General features: G+C 40.2%; 1 protein-coding gene across 1 annotated transcript in view; it reads left to right on the forward strand.

Moving 5' to 3' along the window:
* The window catches only part of SUPT3H (SPT3 homolog, SAGA and STAGA complex component), a 254476-nt gene extending 227978 nt beyond the window's left edge, over positions 1–26498 (forward strand). Inside the window, exon 12 of the mRNA XM_033056187.2 lies at positions 24750–26498. Coding sequence (XP_032912078.1) covers positions 24750–24791 — 42 coding nt within the window. The 3' untranslated portion in view covers positions 24792–26498. The remainder of the gene's footprint in view (positions 1–24749) is intronic.
* Positions 26499–27140: the final 642 nt, after the last annotated feature.

Below are 27140 nucleotides of genomic sequence, written 5' to 3' on the forward strand. Positions count from 1 at the left end.
GCTGAAGTCTTAAACCCTGGCCCTCAGAGCAGCCACAGGCATGGTTTCATGGGGTTACCACGTGTGTCTGAGCACTGAGAAAAGGTACCTTTGCCTCAGTGGCTTTATGGAGTCGATTCTATTTTATAAATAAGTCATTCTTAACTGCTGAAATATAGAAAATCCAGTTGTCTTGAAGAACTGGCATGTCAGATCCTCTTCAACTGCATTCAGTATCTGATGCATCTTGTTATATAGAATCACAGAATTGTTGATGTTGGAAAAACCTTCAAGATCATCAAATCCAACTGTCCACCTTCCAACCATGACCATTTTCAACATTAAACCATGTCCTCAAGTGCCATAGCCACACATTTTTGAAGCCCTCCAGGGATGGTAGCTGCATCCACAATGCAGATTGTTCCACTACCTTACTTTATGTGAAGAGTTTTTTTCCTAGTATCTAAACTTCTCCTGACACAGCTTGAGTCCATTTCCACATGATACTTATTAATAATGGTAGTTACTGCACACTGCAGACATCAGGGCTGCTTAACTCAGAGCTGTCTGAACTGCAGATTTGGTGACATTTTTTTTTTTTTTCTATTTTGCTTTCCTGTAAGAACATAGTTTGTCTTCTTTGATTTCATTAAAGGCCAGGTTGAATGGAGCCCTAAGCAACCTGATCTAGTGAAAGGTGTCTCTGTCTTTGGCAGAGGGTTGGAAATAGATAAGCTTTAGGGTCCCTTCAAACCCAGACTATTCTGTGATTCCATGAATGGGTGGATTGATGTCCTTTGAGATCCTCTGATCAAACATTGTGTGGCTGCAATGGATGTCCTTGTGTGCCCCAGTGTGGTCTCTATATTTCTTACATGTTCCTGATGGCCAGAGACCTGCGCCAAAGCTCCTGTTGGGTTTTGGTCCAGGCACTGGGTATCTCTTGTGTGGACAGGTAAAGTTTTCACACAGTCCTTCTGTGGTCTGGATACCTACAGTGAAGTGACAGCACTTGCTGTTTGACATCAAAGCCTGCCCCTGTGAGAATGAGCATAATGAGCAAATAATGACCTCATTGTGTGGTCATATGTACACAGGGAAAAGGGAAGGCAAGTTATGAAGCAGAACCACTTTCATTTATGCAACAGTGTTTTAATAACCAGCAGATTTGGGGGAAAGGGCTGGAAAAATAGTAAAAAGATAAAGGTACTTATGTTTCAAAGTTGAGATTTTTTTAACAAGAACAAAAGTTTATTTTGACATATTAAAATTAAAAAAATACCCTTGATTTTTAGGCACAATCCCAAGAGAGCTATCAGCATTTCCAATCGATGCTTGTCATGATATTTCCTTTTTTCTTTTCCCCCCAATCCTTCCATGGTACTACTAATGTGAGCCTCCTTAGCTGCACACTTGGAGTAGCCCAGTGTGATAGCTTTACCACAAAGGGCTCCTGTGTATTCCAGGAGTCAGGATATAGCACTCTTCTAACAGAAAATGCCCTGTAATGAAGGTGAAGCTCAGACATTATTTATTCCAAATACAGGATCTTTCCATCTAGGAGTTTATAGAGGCTGAGAAATTGTTGAATTTGGAGATTTGCAAATAGAAATTACAAGCTCGACTCTGAAAATATTCCCTCCTGGAAAACAAGTCCTATTCCCTCTTGTGAGCATTATCCTCATGCAGCATTAGATTGGTGCAGAAGGAATTTTGAAGGTGGACAGTTTTGCTCATAAAGACACAGCACCGTCCGCTCCTGGAACGAAGCAGCCGATCCTGAGCTCGGGTACGTGGAGAGAACAGACCATCACTTGTGTAGAATTATGTGGAATATTTTTTGTGTGTTTCTTTACCAGGTCCACTTTTCAGGCTGCAGCAGGTTAAAGTTAGAGCTGTGCAAATTTTGAGAAGCCTACATCCAAATTAAGGCTGGCTTGTTTCCAGAAATGGCTGGAGCTGGCAAATTTAAATCATTTTCAAGTTGGAGCTGGGTTTTTTCTGGGTTTTATGTCATCACTTATGAGTTAAAACTGAGGAAAAACCTGGCTTGTGACCGATTTAACCTCTTTTTGCCTCCTGCCTTGGTCTAGAGTATTTTTTCTGTATGTGTGACTTGTTTGCTGAGAACTAACCACTGATGGGATTATACAGTGTGTCGAGTCTCTGGAATTGCCCTTCTAATAAAGCAGAGGATTTTTTAAAGCTTTTATTTTAAACCTCTACAGAGCATCAGTTGCTGACATATCTAAAGAAAATTGATTTTTAAAAGATTTTCTTAAAAATAAATTATTTTTCTACTCTGTATTTTTATGCACTTCAGGTATTGAATGACAATTTTAAAATCAACTGGCATTAGCAACACCTTGGGACGTGGCACTTCTGCTTCAGAAATGAATTAAAAGTTTCTTAGCTGAAGTTTTTCTGAATTACTCATGTGGCAGGGGGATAATTTATATACATGAGTTTACAGGTGAGATCACTCTTAAGCCCTAAATCAGTGCATAACTTTGCCTCTGCCCATGACAGAGTGACTGGAATGAGATGATCTTTAAGGTGCCTTCCAACCCAAACCGTTCTGTGATTTATGGATGTGGATGGTTATGAATGTGGATGGTTATTCTGAAGTGATCTGAGAAGCTCTGGAGAAGGTGCTGTGATCATATCATGGGAATCTGAGGAAACAGTTTACTTCAGTAAAATACAGGTGCCTGGTTAGGACTTGACCTTTTGAAGAGCTGTCCAAACATTTGCTCACTCTTACAACACCCTCATGAAGTAGAGGATAAATATTATCTTAATTTTATGGACAAGAAGGTGAGCACCAAGAGAGTCTGGATTAAAATTTCGGAATCTGTGGCATGCAATTGCTTGCTTAATCCATTAGACCATGGTGTTTGGTTTGTCAATAGTCCCATGCTTTATAAACTGGACAAAACCTTTAAAATACCAACTAGTTTAGATAGGCAGGAGTTCAGTTCTCCCTGCATAAAAAAGAGATGTCACATCATCATAGCCAGATTTGGGGATTTTTTTTCCATATTTTTCCATGTTTATCTTAGTGTACTCTTGAAGGAGATAGTGTACTCAGAAAACCTTCTGGAGGAAGGGTAACTCAGAAAAAAAAAAAAAAAGTATGATATTTCCCTGTTAAATTAAGTTGATCATCTCTTTAACCTGAATTTACCAAGGCACGTTGTTAGGGAAGCAATGCTGTACCTGTAATTATCTTGGTGAATGGTGCTACAGTGTTTGCATACAATGAATTCACATTTGGTTTATGCAGTGTATAATTTATAAAGCATTTTTGTCATCTATGCCAAATCCTTGGGATGTTTCCTGTCACCCACCCATGGAAACAAGGCTGAAAAGCACTGTAGAAATAACAAAGGCTGCCATCATCATCTCTTTCAAACTGCCATGGAACTGAAATGATACAGGACAAGAGGGCAAATGTTGAGAACTGGAAAAACAGAAAAACAGAGCAGCATGAAATGTCAAACCGCATTTTTAAGGCACTTTTTACTATATTTCCATAAATGCATGAGGGAATTATGTTGCGAATACTTGAAACTGTTTATTTTCATTTTTGGCTTGATTTTCTAGCATTGAAAAAACCATGTCTAATGATCTTGAGTATTCTTAAAGAAAAAAATTATATTTTACATAATGGTTTGCATGTGTGAGTTCCCTCTGGCAGGAGGGCTATAATTAGCCTGTCGTCTCTCAGAGAAGAGACTATCTGTCTTAAAGATGCAACAGTGAGTCTTGGCTGCTAGAGCTAGGAGCAGAACACTGTGATTTTGTTAAAAGATAAACATTATCCCTTTTCACTTATTCATCTTTCTCCTCTTCCTGCTTCTTTGGCTCCAAGTTAGCCTGGAGAGGCAAAGGACAACCGAGCACAAAATGTTTCTTCCTTCCTCATTCAGCAAGGCGTGGCGAAAGATCTTGGCTTCTTGACATCAATAACTTTGCTTCAGCTCAACTTGGAACTGTTTAGGCAGCCTTTCAAAAATAAAAAGGTATGATAAAAAGGAACTGAACTTCCTGTTTCAGTCATAAAGTAGCAGATTCAGCTAAGGCACACTTTCCTTTGGGATTGTCCATGTACTGCCTGGGAGAGCCGTAGAATCATTTCCGTTGGAAAAGACCCCAAAAATAATCGAGTCCAACCAGGAGCCCAGCACTGTCAATCCATCACTAAACCATGTTCCTCAGTGCCCCATCTACACATCTTTTAAATTCCTCCAGGGATGGTGACTCCACCACAGCCCTGGGCAGCCTGTTCCAATACTTTGCACTTTCTAGAGAGAATTTTTTCCTGATGTCCAAGCTAAATGTTCGCTGGTACAACTCAAGGCCATTTCCTCTTGTCCTATCACTTACTACCTGGGAGAAGAGCCCAACCCTCACCTGGCTCCCTCCACTCTCCTGCCAGGGAGTTGTGCAGAGCCACAGGGTCCCCCTTGCACCTCCTTTTCTCCAGGCTGAGCCCCCCCAGCTCCTTCAGCTGCTCCTCATCAGGCTTGTGCTCCAGACCCTTCACCAGTGAGTTGAGGATGTGGAATATTATTCCTTTGCACAGCGTTATTGTAGCTATTAAAAGACAATCAGGCAGAGTAGGGTGGTGGCAGACAGTGTTGTGTGTTTCAGCCTTTTGTGGTCTCGTTACTTAAGGAGGGTAATTTTGGTAGAAAGGCTTTGCTGCTTTTGGGTATCCATGTGTGTCCTTGATCAGAGGAGGTGGAAGGAGAGAAGGAAAACTCAAAACCACCACAGAGTCAGAAAAATGTAACTGGTTTGAGCTGGCATAGATGTGCTGGTGTGTGTTAACTCTTGGTATTATCGTGCCTGAGGTTTCATTTCCAGCATTAACAAAGAAAGCTGTAATGCAGGAGATGATCACACATGGCATCCTTCCAGGCCAACTGGTTGCATTAGCAGGGACTGGGTAAGAAGGTGAGGTTTCCAGTGGCAGCAGGACTATATTGAATTTCATTTTGAAGTCTGCCATTCCATGTGCCAGTCCATCAGACAATGTCTTGATCTGATGGTGAAAACATAACTGCAGTGGCAGGGACATTGCTCCATGGATAATGATGTGTGGACCAGGATCCCTGAATGTCCCCCTTGTCAAATTCTTTGACTTGTGCCACGTCCATTTATTCTTGAGCTTTCTTTGTAATCCTTGTGGTGCTGCTGTCCTTCTGCCCCTCTTCTCTTCTATGTTGCATAATTAGTCTGAACAGTATAATTTTCTTTTATTCCTTGCAACGTTTCTTCTCCACCCCTCTGCTTTCCTGATACTTTTCCTTGCCAAATAGTCAGAGATTTCTCTCAATTCTGAGTTCCTATGTAAGCTATAATTTTATTCTATTATGAGTGAGCACTGCTACTGCAGGCCTGGAACTGATTACTGTTTGCATATATCCAGCATCACCAGCCAAAGAGTCAAAGACCAAAGAGACTTCTCGGAACCTTACAAGGATTTCAAAATCACCTTGTTATTCTTTTCAGATTCCCCATTTTGTTGGGAGTTTCTTTTTTCTTTCAGTTGTATCAGTATTCAAAGGCCAAGTTTATATTTTGTAAAGTAGTTGTGGATGTTAATTATCTTCACAGACGATCCAAAACCCTAAAATCTCATTTTAAATTAGCACCTATTTCCTGTCCTGGATATCCAGAAAAGTCCTTGATTAGATCAACATGAACTCTACTTGCACTTTTATGAAGTACATTTCAGACTTGGGTATTGACAGACCTTTGCTGGAAGGGGGAGAGCAAAGCTTTTGTGTATTTTGTCTTGGTACTTGGCCCTGGCTGGAACAAGTACGTTCATTGTTTTTGGAATATTTCAATGCTTTTTTTTTCTTCATCCCAGAAAGGAGAAATTAAAAAAAAAAAAAAAATAAAAAAGAAATGAGAAAGAGATCAATCATCTGGAAAGTTACAAATATTCGAAGAAAACAGAAGATTTTTCTTTTTTAATTGAAAAACTAATCAGAGGTTGTGCTCTTCTGAAAATGCAGGCTGAAATTTCTCTTAATTCCCTTTGTAGAAGTTATATGCTACTATTGTGTTCTGAAAAGATGGGATAATTAGGAATTGAGATATAAAAGGGGTCATACTGGCCCTCTGATACCTCCTCTAACTCTCAACTTTTGCAAAGGAATACTTACAGGAATGGTGATTTGAAAAATGGAGAAAGCTGTGTTGAACTAAGACTTACTTCTGCTGTGCCAATCACTTCCCTCAAGAGCTCCATAATAAAACTTGGTTTGCCATGGTCACTCATGCATTGGCTTTTACACTCTTTCCAGGATGTTTCGCAAACAAAAATAAAAAAATATTTTGAAGACATTGATCTGTCCATCTGCTTGCTGCTCTTAGCTCATTTCTTGGTAGTTTCTGCCCCATGCAGGAACACTTATTGCTGAGAATGACATTGCTGGTCTGGCAGCCACAAAAAACAACTTCTTTAAGTGGTCTTGTGTGGAATTGCATGTCTCATTTTAAGCCTCCTCTAGCATGAAGTACTTAATTGGCCAGTGTCTCTGGGCTGGATAAATGGATGCAAGTTCTGAAGATGTTACTTTGTTCTTCCCTTGGACAGTATATTGAAGGTCGTTGACCAGTAACAAAGAGAACAAATTTTCTCTAAAATGTTGCAGAATAGCCATTTCTGAATAATGAATTCCGTGATTTATTAGGTCAGATTTGTTGTCCTCTTTCCATGTCAGTGTCTTCCATTATCTTCTCCTGGTGGTTCTCCTAGAACCCTGTAGTTTTTGACTTGATCTTTTCAGGATAAACCAGGTGAATTTGTCTACAATATTTATTATTTTCTAAAAGTAAGGATACCACTGGAAAAATAAAAAGGAACTCTCTTGACTGTAGCAGCTTTTGATCACTGCCATTGTTCTTCAGATTATGGATTAATACCCAGCTATTGTTCAACTAAATAAATTCCACCTATTACTGTTCTGAAATTATTTGCTAAATCTTAATTTTCTGTTCTCTACTGCTGCTGGCATGAGGTTCCTTAAAGAAGTTGAGGGGAATTAGACTGTTTTAGGGATTTTAGGAATCAGGCTGTGAGTGAGTGATCTGATCTAGTAGAAAGTATCCTTGCCTATGGCAGAGGGTTTGGAACTTCAAGGTCATGTCCAACCCAAGCCAGTCTATGATTCCATGATTCTCTGCTTTTGCCAGCAGTACAAATAGGAGCAGATGTGTAGAAAACAAATAGTTGGTGCTCACCCTCCATGCACACAATGAGCATTTCAGTGGGGTTTACTTTCAGTCTAGCACTAGGTCCAATCTAGCCTCATTGACTGAATGCCTGTTTGGAGTGCATATTTTGATTTGCTTTTACTCAAAAAAAGACCAGGTAGGGTGCTCTGAAATCATGCTACAGTACAAAATGATGTGCAGTAAGTGAGGATGGATGGAGGGTTTGTTTCAAAAGCATACCCCTGATCCAAACTAAAATATTCCCATAGATGGATCCTTTTTAACCTAATTCAGCCATCTCAGTAAATCCAATAATGGGCTCATCTGGATCAGCTGGTACTTAAATATTTCTGTGCATGTGGCCAAAATGCTTCTTAGCATCCCACTTGGACATGCTCTTTTCACATTAATGTCACCATTATTGTGGAGACAGTTGTAATTGCTGTTCTTGTAACTTGTATTTATGTAGAAAAGTAATACCAGAGAAATTCAACTTAGAAATAAGGCACGAGGCAATTAACAGTGGAACAAAGTACCAAGTTCTGCATTGTCTCGTTCTTGATGACTCCAAGTGGAGGTCAAATGAATTTCTGGAAAATATGCTTTTGTTAAGCTGGTTACTGGCCCAAAATAAGGGCAACTGGCTGAAATTCTGTGGTCTGTGGTATGCGGGAGGTCAGACTAGATGATCTAATTTTCCCTTCTGACTTTAAACTGTATGAACTGAGTGTGAGCAATTCCCCTGATTACAGGACACTTCTGGCCTTTGAAATCTGCAGGATCTGTCAGTTACCAGTAAAGAACATTTGCTATTCTGCCATGAAATCAAGGAATTTGTTTTAGGATATCACATTGTTATGCTTTATGATGTGTAAAAGCAAGAAAAAAATTCCCCCCACCTATAGCATGATTTAGATTAGGTGTATTGTAAACTTAGCCTTTGGTGTTGCTTATCACAACTGAGATTCAAAATCAGAGCTGAAGTAGGACTTGGTTGTAGAGTTTCAGTGCCAGGAAGGTTAACGGGATATTGACAGCTTTAGGAATGACATGTCAGGGAGGAAATTAGAGCAAACATGCGTGATGAGCCAGCACCCAGCATGGCTGGTTTCAATAGCGGCGGCAGATCCTCTGTAGTAACGCCCCCACTAATGGTGGCATTATCACTGCTTCCAGATGGCGTCAACAGAAACACACAGAGCTTGTGCAGGGACCTATAATTTATCCTGATCCCTTCCTCCTCTGGATTCAGAAGGAGGAAGGCAAGTGGTACCACAGCCAACCCCAACTATTTTGGTTTTTTTCTTTTTTCTTTTTTTGCCAGGAAGTGTGGGGTGGGGCAGGATCACATCTGGGGGTCCCTGGAGCCCACCAACAGTGACTGCTCTGAGTCTTGATTGGGTGGGACCATCCACAGCTCTTCTTACCCACTTCTGATTTCACTGTGTCACTTGTGTTGGGCTGGTCCATGCCTCAGATCAGAAAGCAGATTGCAACTCCTTTTCCCTCCTTTTAGATTCTCAATCTGCCCCCTGATTTTTTTCTTTTTATTGCTAAATCAACAAGCAACCTGGTCTAGTGGAAGGTGTCCCTGCCCATGGCAAGGGGTTGTAATGAGATCATCTTTGAGGTCCTTCCCAACTCAAACCATTCCATGCTTCTATGATTTTATCACAGATAAAAACATAGAAAACTAAGAAATGGGAGATGTTTCTAACTGTATTCTTGAAAAAGCATGTTCCTTGAAAAAATGAATAAACTGTGTTAGTCTTCACAGTAAACATGGATTCAAACACTTTGAGAAGTTGATAAATAAGGTGTGTCTCCTAAAGAAGAAAACTGCAGCAAAAAAATATTTTTTTGTGTACTAATATAAAGATGCAATACTGTGAAAAAATGTCTCAAAATATACTGAGATGATGCAAGGTTATTTTCAGAAAGCTCAGATCTTAATGTTTCTCGAAAGTATGAGATACAGATGGCAATTCTAAAAAATTTCCACTTCACAAAATGCATTAAGAACTTTTGCACCTCAGTTTAAATCCCTGGGTTACCTCAGCAAACATACATGTTTTAAAAAGCATCTACTTTTCATATTTAAGTGGATAAAAAAGGAACAGCATGCATTAGCAGTGTATTTCTTTGCCATGTCTGTCTTACACATTTTTGAGGAAGAAGTGGGAAAAGAAAGAAGGATCCAGTTGCTGCTAAGCTCTGTTTGGTTTTGAACTGTTTGGGTATTTCCAAAAGCCAACTCTGGCGCCTTAAAATTTGCTTTCATCAAGAACATGGTAATTCAAAATAGCTAGCTGAATTTTGGTTGGTGCAACAGCAGGTCTCTTCATATCTTTTTTTCTTTTTTCTTCTTATTTTTTTGAAAGTAAACACCCATGATTTATAGAATATTTTGTTTCAATTATTTTGACTTCGCTTTTCACCTCTTTGACCTAGAAAATTGAGAGTGCTTTAATAACCAGTGTCCTTGTTAGAAACATATTATGTGGCTCTTTCTGGAACAGCAAGTCAAGTATGTGGCACAGGATAAGGAATTTCAATGTAATTTGTTTAGAGAGGCTGTTGCTTGACAAACCTTTTCTGAGCAGGCTACATGGTAAATGAGGAATTGGAAGTCTCAGGGCTGGGATGGATAATGGACAATAGATGCTTTCACTTCTGGTGCCTGTTCAAGTGCAATCTGTCAAAGACTGAAAATTGTTCCCTTTTCAGACTGGGCAAGTGAGTAAGTGGTTGGTTGACTCTGCCTGCTGCCTGATAAAATTTGCCCACAAGTCAAAAATATTCCCCTGTTTGGCTCCCTGGCCCAGTCATTTCAAAAGGCAGAGCTGAATCTGCAGCTGTCTTCTCTTCCAATCAGGACCAAGCTGTTTTACTCATCTATCTTTTATCCATTCATTCCTTTATTTGTTATTTGTTGTTGTCATCTATCTTTTTATCCATTTATTCCTTTATTTGTTATATGTTGTTGTCTCCTTTTTTTTCTCTGTAACACCTGTTGGAAGTACCACATGGAACACAGCAAAAAAGGGTTGTTTACTTGAGGATGAAGGAATTTCCTCCCCAACAGAGATCAGTGGTTCACAGTGGGTCAGAATCAATAATTCACCCCATCAACAGCACCCTTGGAGGAATAAATACCACCCCAAAACACCTCTGCTGCAGTATCTCTTCATTTGCTAAGGCCTCTGTGAGACTGAGCCATGCTTTCTAGTTGAACCATGCCCAGCTAAAGACAAATGAAGGAAATATGGAGCAATTAAATGACATTAAGTGACACCAGTTTATCAAGAATAAATAAAAGTTTGGCGGTAAAGATGGCATGAGAGTTTATCCGGTCTCAGCAAACCTCATGTCACCATTTCTGGGATAGAAACCTCAGCCTTTCATCAGGAGAATGTTCCCACAAAGATGGTTTTGAGCAATTTCTTCAATGGACTGGACACCAGCAGGCTTCTCTGTACACCAAGGTTGTGAGTGGCCTTTGTTTTCTCTTTCTTTCTTAATTTTTTCTCCTTAACCAAACTGAATAATCACAGGGAAAGAAAAAAAATATATTAAAATACATGCTTCATTTATATTCAATAGCCAAGATTGGATTTTAGCTTGTGGGAGGTATGAAAGCTCCCCCAAGCCTTTGAGGGCTCTGTTGTGCCCTGAGTGACAGCTGGTGGCTGTTCCAAATTGGTATTTAGGATTCTCCTGCCCCTCTTCACAAACACTGAGTTTCTCTCTTGTGTGGTCAATGCCCTCTTTGGTATTGCTAAAATTCTTCATGGGTCCTACAACAAGCAGCAGATCTGGTTTTTTTAGTTTCTACATCTGCAGATACACTTGTAGACCCTTAATGTGGTTGGGAGAGGATGAAGTAAATTTTGGATGGAATTATTTTAAGACACAGAAGCCCTTCACTTCTGTACAGAGGAGATAATGTTGGTAAGACACCTGCAGAAATCAGGTTGGAAAGAAAAACAGCAGACAGAGATAGGCTGGTCAAAAGGAAGTAGAAATAATGAGTTATAGAAAGATGGAAGAATGGGCTGGAAACTGAAGGATAGATAAGCTGAACTAGAGGGCAAAGACAGGTAAATAGAAGGACAGATTTCTATCCTTGAAGTTAAGCAGAGTAGAGTTGGTAATAAAGAACTAGGAAGAAATGCTGTTGTGAGGAACAGGAAAAGGTAAGCAGGAAAATATGATGAGATAAAAAAATTTAAAATATTCTGTTTATTGGGGAATGAAGAAGGAAGTAATAATGAAAAAGAAAAACCAAACATTTAACTAGATATTATGTAAGCTTTATTTCTTAATCTGTGTAAGGTTTTAGCCACATAGCTACTGGTGAAATGGCCAGCTGAGATCAGTAAATGGTTTTCAAAATCTCAGCATTAGAGTTTATTTTGTAGAATATCATATTACTATTATACAATATTATATAATAACCAATAGCAAAATATACCAATTAGAAGATTGGTTGGCATGAAAAAACAATGGTCCATTATAAATTAAATATAGACTAGTCCAGATGGTCCCATACCTTGTCTAAAAATAAAAGTGTAGGGAAATAGGCAAACAGGATTTTTCTTTTTTCATCACAAATTCTATGTATGTTCAGGTTTTTATTTATCTTGAAGTTTACTGTTGAAATAAGATGACAGTTTTGTGGTTTGGGAAAGAAGTGGACAAGATGACAAAATGTCTCAATTACACATTAAAGTCTTAGAAAGTCACACCTGCATTCAAGACATGAGTGTTAGAATAGCTCCAGCATCCAAAAAGTATTGGGATTTATTAACATCTTGAGTAGAGCTAGGGTGATGAACTCCTTGGCAAAATATGGGGCAACAGGCCAATTCTCTACCCAGTGGCTGTCTGCTTTCAAGACCTACCTGTGAACCTGTGTGTGTGATTACGTCCAAGCACCCAAAAAATAGGTTTCAGTCCCACTGAAGGGCCTCAGATTCTTTTTCCCTAAAAATTATGATCTTGTGTTAGAAAGAATTTTTCTTCCCATGCATGAGGATTTGAGGGAGAAGGTGTTGAGCTCACCAGCTGATGCAGGATGATAATTTTCAGTAATCTCTACTGATTTATTCTGTCTTCTCCATCTCATCATTTTAGCATCTGAAACCTGGTTTGGCTTCTCTTGGCCGTTCACTCCAGGGTTTTTTGTGCCATACACTGGTGAAACAGGAAGCTGAGGAGTCTCCCATCAATGGGCTGTGATGGAGTGCATTCGTGCCCTGACAATGAAAATCAGCTCCTTCCTTGGCAGTACGTGCTGCTGGAGGCTTCTGTGCGGTGTCATTTACAGCCTGGTTGTCTTTGTAGATTCCTGCTACGATGTGAGAACACTGATGAGTGGAGGGGGAAGGGACCAACCTTCCCCTTACCATATGGGAAACATCTGTAATGGGCAGCAGGGCTCTCTCTAAAGAAATGTGTTGTCATTTCATAGTTTCTTCAAAGTGTTGCATAGACAAAAGGTATCAACTTGAATTTTTACCAGCCTTGGCTGTCCCAGCCTCTGGAGCCAGGCATTCACTGTAATGCCAAAGTATTCTTTTAAATGAGACAGTCAGTAATGTTTTAAACTGTCTCACCCAAAAAGAATGTAACATCCACTGGAAAAGTATAGAGTAGTCAAAGTGCTCCAAAAATAAAACAAAAGAAACAATATCATGCTCTTTTATTGTGGCCCCTTAACTCCTCTGAGGGCAGTGCTGATTGATGTCAGTGATGCAACCTAAAAATTAATGTCAATTACCCAAAACAAAATGCACATAAGTGACTTCAGGGTCTGATTTCAGTCCACAAAGCCAGGAAATTCAGAGCTACTGGAGAGACGAAAACCTGGATTTCACATTCCCATCTTAGCAACAACCATTCTGCTGGGGGGAAAAGGAGAAACAAAGGAAAAAGGAGTTACACCATTACAATAAATAATGTGATGGAGACAACAGCTTTCTCTTTGCCAAAGCCTGGACCCACTGGGTCCCATTAGCTTTAAATCCAGGAACTGCAATGTGTTCTAGGTTTGGGGCTCAGTTACTTCCCTACCACCTTTCTGCTTTTTAAAAATACAAACTCTTTTATTGTTTTACTTAGCAATAGCATTTAATGTGACTTGACTAACTCTTCATTTACAGTAATTTTTTTTGTGTTCTTTCATTTCCAGCCACTGGATGTGGGGATGTGGCTGTCAGCATGATTAGCCCATGCTATCTATTTGATGCAATAATTGCACATCCAAACAGGATGGACCCAGCACTCTCTGATAAATGAACATGCAGTAATCTAGATGTTCTGGTGTCAGCATGCACACAAATCAAAATGTTCTAACATCAAAGAAGTACGTATGAAAAAACTTCCATACAGGATTTAAATATTCCTCTGTGTTATTAACAAAATATGGGCTGTGATATCATGAAAAGCCCATGGTGGAGTTACAAGCGAGTAATCCATCTCCCTATTCCTAAACCCATATTTAGTGACTGAACAATGGCAATCAGCCAGGAGAATCTCTTGGCCTGCCCACTTTGTTTTCAGACAAGTATCACTTTTATAGATGTGCATGTAAATGTGTGTCTGCTCTTAAACTGGATACTAGGGAAAAAGATGAGATGTGGTGAAGAAAAAAGAGAGTTTGATGTGATGGGTCAGACCACTGAGATATTGTTGATGGCGTTGGTCTGTCCTTACATTTCAGAATAAGTTTCATTTAAGTAACATGTGCCATAGGAAGTGACATGTAAAATTGGGTCTGTGTAGGGGGGTATAGCATGAAGGTTCTCAGTCTGTGGAGTTATTTCATTTGCTTCACAAAGTAAGTATTATGTGCCTACCCCCCACTCACAGCCAATCAGTCAGAAACTATCAAAAGAAATTTTTAATCACTTCTTGGAAGAACATTTTTGAATCCTGTTGTTCTCAGCAACTATCCAGTGTCCCTGGGATGAGCCATTTGGCCAAGATGTTAGGCAGGTAAGAAACAGAGGGACAGAAGGACACTTAGAAAGAGTGAAGATAACCTGAGCTGTACATTAGAGAGACTTGAAGTCTGTGTACACTTGTGACATGGCTTTTCCAATATATGATTGTGGATATAATCTCGTTTAAAAAGTGTAATGTAACAGAAAGCCTTCCCTTCCTTGGGATCCCAAGTTCCTTGGCTCATTCTTGCAGCTCCTAACTTGCCTGCAGCTCTCTCAAGGTGCAGTGAGGCTCTCCTGTGTGCAGGCTGCCAGTGCAGGAACCTGTGAGGCTTTGGGCACTGTTCCAACACTCCCAGTGTGCCACTGGCGTGGTTTGTGCTCACCAGACTCTGCTGAACACAGGAAGGAGTTTGTCCTGCAGATAGGAAGTGCTGGGGAGAGCAGGACCTGGCCCTGTAGTGTGAGTGATGGCCAGGAGAGCACTGCTCTCTTCACACATCCCAACTCCCTCCTTTACAAACAGAGCCATCCCCAAATCCAGCTCCTCACGTGCTCAGCATTGAGATGGAGTTACAGGAGGTAGTGAGCAGGGCCACTGTCACCCAGACCCAGTTGGGATCTGGTGTTTTTCACAAATCATAGAATCAATTAGGTTGGAAAAGCTCTCTAAGATCATTGAATCCAACCATTAACCCAGCACTGCCAAGCCTAGCACTTAAACCAGTCCCGAGTTGCCACATCTACACATTGACCACTTCATTCTTGGTACCCATTTTTTCCTTCTTCTATTTGCTTTTGCATATATTGAAGAAATCTGTCATTCATACTCCTTTCTTTTCCAAATCCTCATGCTTAAGTCTGGCTTGAATGGGATAAATGTGTCATTACTTCGCTGAGAGTGGCCCAATACTGAAATGAGTTGTGACTTAAGGGAGAAGCATCCTTCTGTGATTATCACCAATTACTAGTGAAGTGTTAACTGTTCAAAGCAATTAACTGCTCTGCTTTGTGTTTTTTAGAGGGATATTGCATTCTTTGCCTACTCTAAGGAGTAGGACATCCTGCATGTAATTAAAGAATAACCTTTAGTTTCCTAAATTATGAATGCTTGCTGTCATCAAAAATCAAATACCTGTATCAATACATGCCTGGATTAATGTTCAAATTAAGGATGGAGCTTTGTTTTGAAGGATAGGGGCATTTGGCTTTCATACTTAGTGAACCATTTTTTAAGTTTGGATTTGATCCCAAATTTCAGAAGTCCAGGAGGGATCAGGAAACCTATTTTGATTCAGGGCTATTTCTAATATAAATGTCATAAAACCTGGTAGTGTAGAGTAATTTATTCTGCTGCTAAAATATTGGTTTAACTGGTTAAACTACCTCAGCACTTGGATTTTTTCTCCAGCATGTTGCAGAAATACATGTGAAAGATCGATTGGATGCCATTCTGCAGCCTAATCCTAGGTAATTTATTCTGTTTTACCTGAGAGAAAGGTCCAAATATATGTTCTTCTGGTTTTAATCAGTCCAACTACAATTGATTCAACTTTTGCCTGAATAAGGAGTGAGTAAAAACTGAGCAAGAGCCTCAAGATTTGGCTCTTATTCATTAACCTCAGGGCAGACTTCATTTTGTGTGATTTTTAAGCTATTAAAATGTTGGTTGGCTTCCATTTGAGCTCAAATTCCTAATATCACCAAATAATTATGTGTAGATGATGAAATGAAAAAACAGGCATGTAGTCTCCAAACGTGTTTCAGTCTGGGTGGCTGAAATGGCTCATAACATTCAATGCATGAAAATGGGGTGGATTGAATAAATTAGCAGAATCACAAAAGGAAACCACTATAGGAAATAGTTTTACACGTGTAATCACTGAAATACTCTAGTGAATGTGTCAATCTGTACTAAATAAATATATTTGTTTATAGACATGTTCTGTATTAGCTTCCACTCCTTCCCTGCACTTTGCCAAACAAAATCCCACTAGAAGTAGGATGTTCGCACCCGAGTAGGAGTTTCTTGGATAAATATTTTTTCTATATTGAGACCAAAACCACTTCTACAAATTTCAGACTTTGATTGAAATAGTATATTTCTTTTGCCTCTTTTTTTTTTTCCTTTTTTTTTTTTTTTCTTTCCCCCCTCTTCCCATCTCCTTCACTGGCAACCACTGATGCATTACCTTAATTCCTCTTACCTCCCACGGCTCCGGTGCGCCGGCGCCCCTCTGCAGACAGAGCACATCAGTCAGGGCTGAGCAGGGCGAGAAGTGGCTGCACCCCAGTGCTGCCACCAGCAAATGTTGAGAAAATTCCCCTCTCCACAGACCTGAGCTGTTGGTTGGCCTCTTGTTTCTCCACTGAAATGCTCTGTTGAATCAAAGAGAGAGCAGAGGTGCTGTGCCCTCCGCAGAGAGGGTTTGCAGGATGCTTTCAGGAGGTGGGGGAGAAGTGTGTTGCAAAAATGTCATTAGATGCTGCTTTTTGTTACAATTTCAGTTTCATTACAAAAAGGGAAAAGTGTAAGTGAACTCTGTTGGTTTGCCAAATAATTTAATTTCAAATTTCAACATTTCATACCTGCTCCTCCTATGCAATAGCTGCCAATTTCAGCATCCTTTTCTATACATCTGATATTTTAGCCATTACAATGGAAAATATAAAACAATGAAAATAATAATTATGGCATAGTATACAGTGTATTCAGTGTTGTGTATGAGCTCTGTAATCAAGCAATCCTCAAAAAAAGGTTTTCAGTGAGTGATAGTATTTCTGTTTCAAAGGCAGGGGAAATGGAAGCACAGAGACACTAAGTGGTTTGTCTGAGGCCACACAGCAAGTAAGTGTCAGAGCTGGGAGCAGAGCCCAGCCCTGGCTCCTGCCCTTGTGCTCAGACAACTGTACCACACCATATTGTTTCCAAATAAATTTGCTCTTTAGCTCCTATGCTGAGGTCATGAGCAGTGGTGACACAGAGGGGAATTTAACCTTTTCTTTCACTTCCTGCAGAAACAATCCTGAGCTTCTACAGCAGTAGAGGAAAACCTTAAAAGGTCAAATAAAGTCATCCCTGGAGACAGGGAGCCATCCAGGTTGTTTGGTGCTGAATTGCTGTCAGGCTGAACGAGTTTTTATTGTTAGTGGTATATTTTCACATGGGAATGCTGTGACTGTGCAGTGCCCTGAGTCATAAACCAGAGGTTTGAGAGTCCAATTATACCTAAAGTCTCAAGACTTCCAGTTTTAATTTAATTCTCAGACATAATAAGGTTCCCTGTGTACATTATTGTTGCCATGCAGCTAAGGCAAAGAGTTGAGGCACATCAGGAGAGTTTGACCCTTGAGCAACTGCAAGTGTTTTGACCAGTTTGAGGAGAGGCAGTAAAAATAAAAGTGAACTATTTGACACTGCTCATGAGGAGATCAGGGACACTCAGGAACCACTGCATTTCCAGGTGATGAGGGGATTAAGCTTTCCCAGTTCTGCTGGATTCCAGCAGGCCATATCCCTCAAGATCTCGTGGAGACCTGCTGTGTGCTTTGCCAGCACTGTCTCCTGGGCAGAGTTATGGACCATTAGACCCATGGCAAGAGAAACTTGCTGGATTTTAACTTTCTACACAGGAGAAGCAGCTGATGCTGTCCAGAGAAGAGTGGTGATGGAGCCCTGCTGCAGGTTTTGCAGCCTAGGGGAAGGGATTCCTCTCCCTGACTGGGAATGGAGAGCAGTGTGTGGTTGAAGCAGGGCTCAGAACAGGAATTCCTATCAGTGTGCAAAGCAGCATTGCTGTTCCTCTGACAATTAAAAAGGGTTTCTTGCTCTCAGACAAATAAAGCCCATTAAAGCTGGTGGCAGTGATGGGAAAGACTTCATGAAAATATGTTTGTTTTGCAAAGCTAGCTGCCAAGTATTGTTTTATAGTTCCGTTTTTCCCTTCTTTCTCCGCTGTTTACAGTACCCTCTGAGAGACTTAAAATGATCCCTCTCCCCCCACCAATTTTGTTCTTTTTTTCTCTTGGCAGACATTGGTACCCCAGTCCCACACCCCAGTTCTTGCTGCAACAGAAGCTGTGATCCTTTTGCCTTGTTTTTCTTTTGTACAATACCAGCCTAGTCCTGAAAGCAAGATTTTCTGGTTAACTGCAGCATTGCAATTTTGGCCAAATACACTGGAGGACAGCAGTACAAGCCCTACATTTTGTTCTCCATCCACTGGTGGTACTGCACAGGGTGTCTGAGAAATTCATTTGGTCCTTGTTTTCCAGTGATCCTGCATTTCCATCAGCCTTGAGAATGTCATTTATCCCAGAAGCAGAGAACAACAATAAAAAAGTTGGATAGTTGAGATCTAGACTTTGTTCTTTACCAGACTTGGATTATATATCCTGGATATGTCCCACTACTGTACACAGCAGCCCAGTTTTACAAAAATTATTTTGAAAGTTTATACCACTGGCAGATAAAAGGTCAACCAAAGCCCATAGCTGACTTGGCTGGGAAGCATTCAGTTGATGGGTGGTTTATTTGAGCAGTGTTTTTATCAGTGTGTGATGTGTGTGGGCACCTACATGAAGTGTTCCTGTGATCTCTGGCCCCTTCCTGAGGACAGATACTCTTGGCATGGGCACTGCTGCTGTCCCTGGTGTCCCACCAGGCTGAGGACTCAGGGAACAGACCTGAGGAATGCAGCTGTTGGTGTTTCTTACACCTGACTGAGCTTTCCTGGGATCTAGAGCGAGCACCAGTGTGGTTGTGCTTCCAGAGGGACTGTTAGGTATGGATAAATGAATGCTGCAGCTCTCAGAACATTGGCCTGGCCTCCTCTTAAATGAAATCCATGAGATTTCATGGCTACAGCAGGGCAGATGATACAGGGAAGTCTGTAATGTGCTAAACCTGGGTGTCCATAGATCCATGTTTGGGGTGTGTTATTCATTACTGACCATGTATGAGACATTACACACATAAAGCACTCCCTCATCCTTTGAGTAATATCAGACATCTGTGCTTTGGCTACTGATTAAAGATGGGTTTGTGGAATTAGAGCCTTCAGTGCTATTGTTTTAAATTGGAGGGAGAATGATCCATTATATTTCTTTTGTAACATGGATGCACTTTTTAATACAGAGAGTTTATATCCACACAAGTTTATTTAAACTTAAACAGAAGCAACTAATTCTAAACAACACATGGATTTTCTTTTCCAAACAATGTTGCTTATACTTTGCCTCTTAAACTAATTATTATTTTAATCTCTAAATAAGCTGACACTTCTTTGCATGTGGTTTGTCTGTTCAGGCTGGGAAAAATTAGAGGAGTAACCTTTTAATCACAGAGGTTTTAATCTAGATGTTTTTATGTACAAAGAGTTATGAATCTGTCCAGGGTGACCTGTTTGATGTTATGGCAAGCTAATGAAATTTCAAAGTTAACATTTCCCAAATAAAATGGAAAGAAGAGACAGGGAGAAAAGGAGCAGATTCAAAATTAGAGAATCTTGGTGGTTTATGGGTTCCAGGTTATTTGGAGTGGAATGAAAGTTAATGCTACATCCTTTTTTCCATCCTGCCAGCCAGTGTCTGATCCAAGAATGTCTCTTATTTAAAGGGCAGGGCTCCCTCCACTGTTCTTAAATAAAGCCTCTCACTGTCTGAGATCCAGCCCTCCCTGATTTTCACAGTAACATTGTAAGGCTGCATGAAGAGAATTATTTAATGGAAAGAAGTTTTGCATATTATTCCCCTATCACAAACCTGCTCAAGTCATATGGTTTGATTTACATTTATGCAAATGTCAGAGAATAGAGTAAAATTACCCAAGGCGAAAAGGACCGTGGCATGTCACAAACAAGATGTGCCTATTTGCATTTATGTTTGCTAATGAAGTTCAGCCAGGGCTTGCTCTTTGATTTGGATGTCTCTGTCTGCCATTCCACTTTATGCACTGTAATTAAACCACTTGCCCACACACATACAAGAGGACACCAAGAAAGAGAGACTTCAAGTTTTATAAATGCTGCTCTGTAACTCACTTATACAGGGCTTATAATTCAGGATTTAACATCTCTAAGTGATACAACAGGCCTGCAGTGTGACATTGTGCTTAACTTTAATGCAAGGAGAACTGCAGACTTCAACCAATGTAGGATTTGGCTCAATAAACTTTGGTGTCTCGGGTGCCCGCTGGAGATGTTCTACCCCAGACTTTCCAAAGTTTATCCCAAATAAAAATTAAGCCTCAGCCCACTCAAAAATCACAGCTGTTTCTTTCTCTTGCCAAAATTATTCTTTCTCATCATGCTACAGCTGTGAAATTATGCACTAGTGTAAATTGTAAACTGGAAACCATTTCTAGCTGAGGTGCCTGTTCAGAGGTCTTGGTACTCTAATCTACTCTGTTCTCTCATTGAGGAGTACTCACACATCTTCATGGTTGGCTGGGACTTGTTTCTGTAAATCACAGAATCACAGGCTGGTGTGGGTTGGAAGAGACCTCAAAGATCATCCAGTTCCCACCCCCTGCCATGCCCAGGGACTCCTTCCACCATCCCAGGTTGCTCCAAGCCCCATCCAGCCTGGCCCTGGACAATCCCAGGAATGGAGCAACCACAGCTGCTCTCAGCACCCTGTGCCAAGGCCTCAGCACCCCCACAGGGAACAGTGTCTTCCTAATATCCAATCTAAACCTACTCTCTTTCAATTTAAACCCATTTTCCTTGTCCCTTAAATTATCCAATTATCTGTCCCTTAAATTGTCTTATGTGCTCTTCAGTAAGCTGTCCCATTTCATGGGATCTACTGTGAGGAATTTTGCTGCCCTTTTCTTGGAGTAGTGCTTTTTGTTCCTTAATGACACTGCCTTTACAGGAGAGAAATGGAACCAGAAACAAAAGGAGGAGAAAATGGATGATTTTTCATGAAATTTGAGGATTTCCTTGGCCAAGTTTTCCTGTGCCATGCTGGCTTTTTAAGCTGATAGTTTTTCCTTCTTTCACCAAACACAGGGCAAAGCAAGATGTTGCTTTTAGGCAACTGACAGCAGTGAACACTGCCCATCTTTACTGCTTCATTGTGCCTCCTTTCAGATTGTTGGAAAAAAGCCTGCCTTCACTGATTAAATAATGATAGCATTGCCAGAGAGGATCCTGTGTCAGAGTCCAGTGTGCTTTGACAACTTGGAGGAGCAACATTTCCAAGGGAACATTCCTGTATAGAGGATGCTGAGAAGGTTTTTCACAAGATGCCTCCATGGGGTAGAATCGTAGAATGGTTGGGGTTAGAAGAGGTGTTAAAGATCTGGTTCCAGCCCCACTGCCATGGGCAGGGATGGACCCACTAGGTCAGGGTAGGACTGGGAAGTGAGGACTAAGAAGCAAAATCATCACCACCCTCCCCTAAATGGGAGCAGGTGGTAGGAGTGGCCTGGGCCAGATGAAGATTGTGTTTCTGCTTTTCATCGTCACAGCCTGTGCAGCCTCTGGCTCTGGTTGGCGGCAATCTGTCCTTCAAGGAGGTCAGAGAAAAGGAAGAAGAATCCTGTCGTGTGATATCAAGGAGCAGGAAGAGTTTCTCTGAGAGCTAGATTAGCCAAATAAGGTTGCATCAACTTTTCAAGGCATGGAAGCCATTCTGGGAAGGCAAGCTGTCTGATTTGTGCCAGGTTAGGTGATTCCCCATGTCTGGAAGTTGCAGCCTTCACCACCCCTTGTACTATTGGGTACAGCAAGAGGCTGACAGAACTTCAACCATAGCAGAGACTCAGCCCACAGCAGGAAAAGTCAAAGTACAGCCTGGTAGTAAATTTTAACAGAGAACACACAGAAAATTTGGATGTAGTAGATACTTTTCCAAAAAGGGGTCCAGGAGGAACCATGGGCTTATGTTATCTCTTGACAGCAAGACATATCCAGCAAAATGGATACAGCTATTTTAATCCCACATCAAGAGCCTGCATCATCCTCTATCTGTAATTCTGAGCCAAATAATCATATTTTAAAAAAAATTAAAATGTGGATGCTGCCCAAGTGGCATAAAGCACCCAGAAGTGTCATCCAAACCCTCTAAATTATCTCCAACCACATTAAATGTCTGCCACATCCATCTAAACTCGTGCAAGGGCACATACACATGTGAGTTTTATGAAAAACATCTTGCTATTTCTCTTCATGATTCTTGGCATGTAAAGATCTGTCTTTCAGTATCCCAAATTCGGCTGTATAGATCTTAAAGATATCTGGTATAACTCAGAAAGATGGGATGTCTGTAAAATACTTTTGCTCTGCATAAAAGCATTTTGGAGGTTAACCTTTATTATCTAGTAATGTATCAAAATGAGAGCAAAGTGTTATCTTGTTATGGAATGGGATGAATCAAACTCCCTCCTCTGATATACTGATTTTCAAAACACCTTTATCCTGAGGTTGAAGGTACGGATGGTTTTGGGGTAAAATGGTTCAATTATGGCTAAATTCCGTAACGAAATACACATATATCAGAATCACTTTGTCTGGATTGGGAAGGAAAAAATGTGTTGTTTTCATTATTGGTGAACTTCATAATGGCTTCAGGAATTTTGTTGGTCCTTTCCAAAGAAAGTGAACTTCAGGCAGAGATTAAAGCAGAGGAAATTTCAGCCCAAGGGCAAATGTTTCAGAAAGTTGAAAGTATGTGAAAGGGGGAGTGAAGTAGGAAATAGTTTTCAATCCTAACTATAGCCACACTTGTTATAATATATCACTAAATATAGACCAGTGGGTGTGCCCAGCTCTCCAAAGGTGTTATCCTGCCTGCCATGAAACTGGCTTCTGAAATGACCTTTGCAGGGCTATAACTGTCTGTGCAACACTGCCCATGTTGGAAAATGTTAAACTTCATTATTTCCCAGGTGAGCCCAGCCAAGCCCAACTTTGCTTCACAACCAAAATTCCTTTTGCAAAATTCAACCTTTTATCTTTCATGTAGATCCAGCTTTGTACTCAGGATCATTTGTCTCCGAGCAAACTGCACAGTAGTCCTGAATATTTTGTTTATGTGCTAAAGGTTGTCACTTGGGTTATAAAGCCCTGTGAAACTATTGGGGTCAAGCAGTTAAAAACATTACTTTAGCATTGACTTGCAAATGCCAGCCATAATGGTTTGGGCAAGCTGAATATCCAAACTGCCTTGGACTTTCTGCTTGTGGTTGTGGGAATATATTGGATCCTTTCAAAATTATTGGCTAGTCTGTTTTGGGCATTTCATGTTTGGGTATAGAGCTTTTGGATTTATTTTGTGTTTTGTTTGTGGTGATACTGTCATGCCTTGGCTGTATATCCCAGAGTTGATGTTCTGCTCTTTGACTTTAATGCCATATGCTGCTAGATCTCCAGACTGAAGTGTGGTGTTAATGTAAAGGATGCTGTAATGAACATCTTGTACATATTTCCTTTTGCATATTCACTGTCTGTAAAATGTCTCTCTGAATACATCCTTGCTGGTTTTGAAATTATTTCTTTGCAGCTCAGTATAAATACTATTTATATCCCAAGTTGTTTGAGGTTATCCTTTACTCCTAATGTTACTCTAATTCTAGTTTCAGAGAGGAGAAATTGATCTGGCTGAAATTAATTAGGAAATTGGTAGAGCCACTAAAAATGCTGGTTATATATGGCACTTCCTAAGTGCTTTGACTGAAGAGGTACAAAATAAATCTGATGAAGCACTAACAATGAAGTAGATGACTACATTTTCATTTTTAAAACAGGATGGCTGCTGAAGGTGAACCAAATAAAGCAAAACTACTTAAATTCCTTTGCTTTTTTAAAGATATTGTTAATAGGAAAAAAAAAGTATTTTTTAAACTGAGACTATCTCCTTACATTATAGGGTTTCCAGTGGCATTAAAAGGTATAGTTTCCTATATTGATTCAGAAAGAGCTGTTAAAAATGCATGAAAGGTATTTTAGGGAGACCATACCACAGGATCTTTTAAAATTATTTTCTCAAGTGCCACTGGACTCCTGTGCTTCTTTACCATTGGAAACACATCATCCCAGGTTACAATATATGGGATATCAAATTATTTCCTACTGGCCAGAGAGTCTTTAAGATTAATTTTGGTTTGGAGTGGTGGGGATTATACCAGTGTCTGTTTATATAACTTTAGACTCAGACTATAAATTAAGTTTGGAAAACTGCAATTAGTCAATAATTTACAGAGTGTTCAGGCAGTTTAGAAATGATTCTTGAACATGGTGAGTAGAGAATATGTGCTTAAAAAGAACAAACAGATTCAGCATAATGGTATATTTTTGGCCTCCTCTATTTTGCAGGCAATTAACAAAGGAGGATGTTACATCTTTGCCTATCTCTTGCTCTCCTGAAATAGAGACACTAACCACTTGTTAACCACACTGATTTTTTAATAGGCAAAGTGGTTGCTTGCAGCTTCCCCACCAGAAATGTTCAGATTAGGCACACTATTAGATTGCAGCCAGAATATCCTACAAAACAGGAAGAAAGCCTTGCTTTTCTCTCTGCCTCCTTCCCTTGTTTAAGCTGATGTGATAATTCACTGCAGATTTTCTCTTTCCCTGACAGAGTGCCTACCGCAGGAATGGGATGACTTTTCTCGCCTGCTGATGTGGATGTGGCTGCAGCAACAGGAAAGACAGTATTATATTAAGGTGATTTTCTTTTCCCCTCCATGGAAGGAAAAAAAATACAAGCTCCAATGTCTCCATGTACCAGTGAGTGGGCTGGTTTGTTGTGACTATCTGCTGGCTGTCTCTGTCTCTTTTTCCAGCCCCCTCAATCGTTATTCTTGTTTACTAGCTGGAACATTTAGCTAATTAATGGCAGGATGTTTGGGATAGGGTGTAGGTGGACAAGAATGCAGCTCAGACAATGCTGGAGTTTGCAGGGGACTTTCTGACTGCCATGTCATTTTTATTTAAGTGTCTGGAAGGCTGTATGTTCTCCAAAAGATGTTTTTTTTTGTAAAGCAGGATGGGGCAGGAAGAGGCCAGAGATAGACTAGGTTGTGTTGGTTTATTAGGTTGTATAAAGGTTACGTAGTTTTCTTTGCAATTTTTACAAAAAGAAATTTTCCACTGTTTTCCACTAGTTTCCACTTGTTTCTCTCAATTAATGTAAGTGTTCACAGATTATAACCCACTTTAGTACAGTGATGGGAATTTCATGACAGCCATACCAAGTTTGGATGCAAGCATATTCAGAAAAGTTCAGGTAAACCAAACTTGACCAGTTAGAGACTTGGCTTTGTGCAGACCCAAAGATGGGCTAAGAGCTCACACCCAAATTTTCAATATTGCCATCTCCTAAGGTTTGAGCCATCATTGTCCAAAATCAGAGAAAGCCTTTGCAGTGACTTGGCACTGGACTGGACCCCTGTTTGGAAAAATACAGTCTAAAGTGTTTCAATAACTGTGTCTGTCTCAGTGGTTCTAGGCAAGGGCTTGATGTTGTGTGCTTGCTCAGTGCTTGCTGCAGGAAGCAGATGTTGTCCCTGTTGTTGACAAAGGCAGCATTACTGTTGGATTTGGTTGAAGAAGAAACCAGCTCTTTTTGCCCTTTTTGATATTTTAGCTAACGTTGTTTGTTTACGAGATTATTTTTTTTTTAAATCTCAGTCCCTGCCTCTATGCTTGTTCCCATCTCTTTGCTCCTCCAGCCTTTGCTGGCCTCACAAACTCATTCATTTCTTCCCATAAAAACTGTACAAATATAGAGCTAACCACGATGATGCTGGAGCAGAGAAAAGGGCTCCTGCTGCAGCCCGTGACCAGGATCTGCTGGCACATCCTGCTGGTGTCCCTGTGGTACCCACGGGTCAGGGGTCTTCTTCAGCTGCCCTGAGCTCAGGCTTGGAATCCAACCTAAGCCTCAAGTTAATCCAGAACACTCAAGGGATCAAGAGGAGAACAGAAAAATATTTTATATAATGCAGCCATCCTCCTTTGTGCTTAGTATGTGAGGTCTTAATTTTCACTCCTGCTCTGGGCTCTTGTGGTCATTTGTAGGTGGTTTCGTTATCCTGCTCTCGTGGACCTGCTTGCAAAAACCTTAAATATATGTATATTTTTTAAATAAATGGAAAAATGTCTCTTTGCAATCAAAATACTGTAAAAGTGAACATCGTACGTCCAATATTGCTGCCGTTCATAAATTGCTTTTTTATCTGCTTACGCTTCTGATTTCTGGAAATTTTCTGTGTGTAAAGGGCTAAAAGTAATGTGTACAATGTATTAAATGAGGGAAGAGGGAAGTTTTCTGATGTTCCATTTGTGCTCCTTGAAATATATGATTAAACTTTTCTTTTTATCATCACTCTTTATTTTTGTTGGCATCCTTAATCATGGAAAATTATATGCTTGCTGTAAACATCCAGACTTTTTTAAAAGGACACCAGCATTTATTGTATTTGGTTTCGATCTGTAGGGATACAGACAGAAGAAACCATTTCAGGAACTGGGTACTGGAATCAAAATTCCTTCTATTGCTGTCTCTCTCCCAGATTTTACATTTTAAAATATGCATAAGCAGGAAAAATACTGGCACTTATTTTTAACTGGTCTCCTTAAAGTCCCAGAGAATGAAGACTCAACATACATTTCTCTCAGAAATATGACAGATCATGTTTTTGTTGGTCTGCTGTGTGTTTGTCTATCTTGAACAGCCTGACAGGCAATTATTTATAAAATCTGGGTTTGCCCAGTAAACCCATATAATAACCTTTCACTTCTCTGCACAAGTGAGGGAGCTGAATTTAGAGTCAAACAAGGTATGTTATGTCTCCCTATCTTGGTCTAACCCAGTTTATTCTTATTTTGGGAAGTAATCACTTTTTCCCTCATCTTCAGAGTTTTCTTTAACTCTGTTTAAAACAAAAATGCAACCAGTGATACTTGTGCTGCACTTGGAGTGTTTCTTAGCACTACTTCCCATGCTGTAGAAACAGAATGTATGTTT

Source organism: Catharus ustulatus, chromosome 3 (assembly GCF_009819885.2).
Source record: "Catharus ustulatus isolate bCatUst1 chromosome 3, bCatUst1.pri.v2, whole genome shotgun sequence".
Taxonomy (NCBI): Eukaryota; Metazoa; Chordata; class Aves; order Passeriformes; family Turdidae; genus Catharus; species Catharus ustulatus.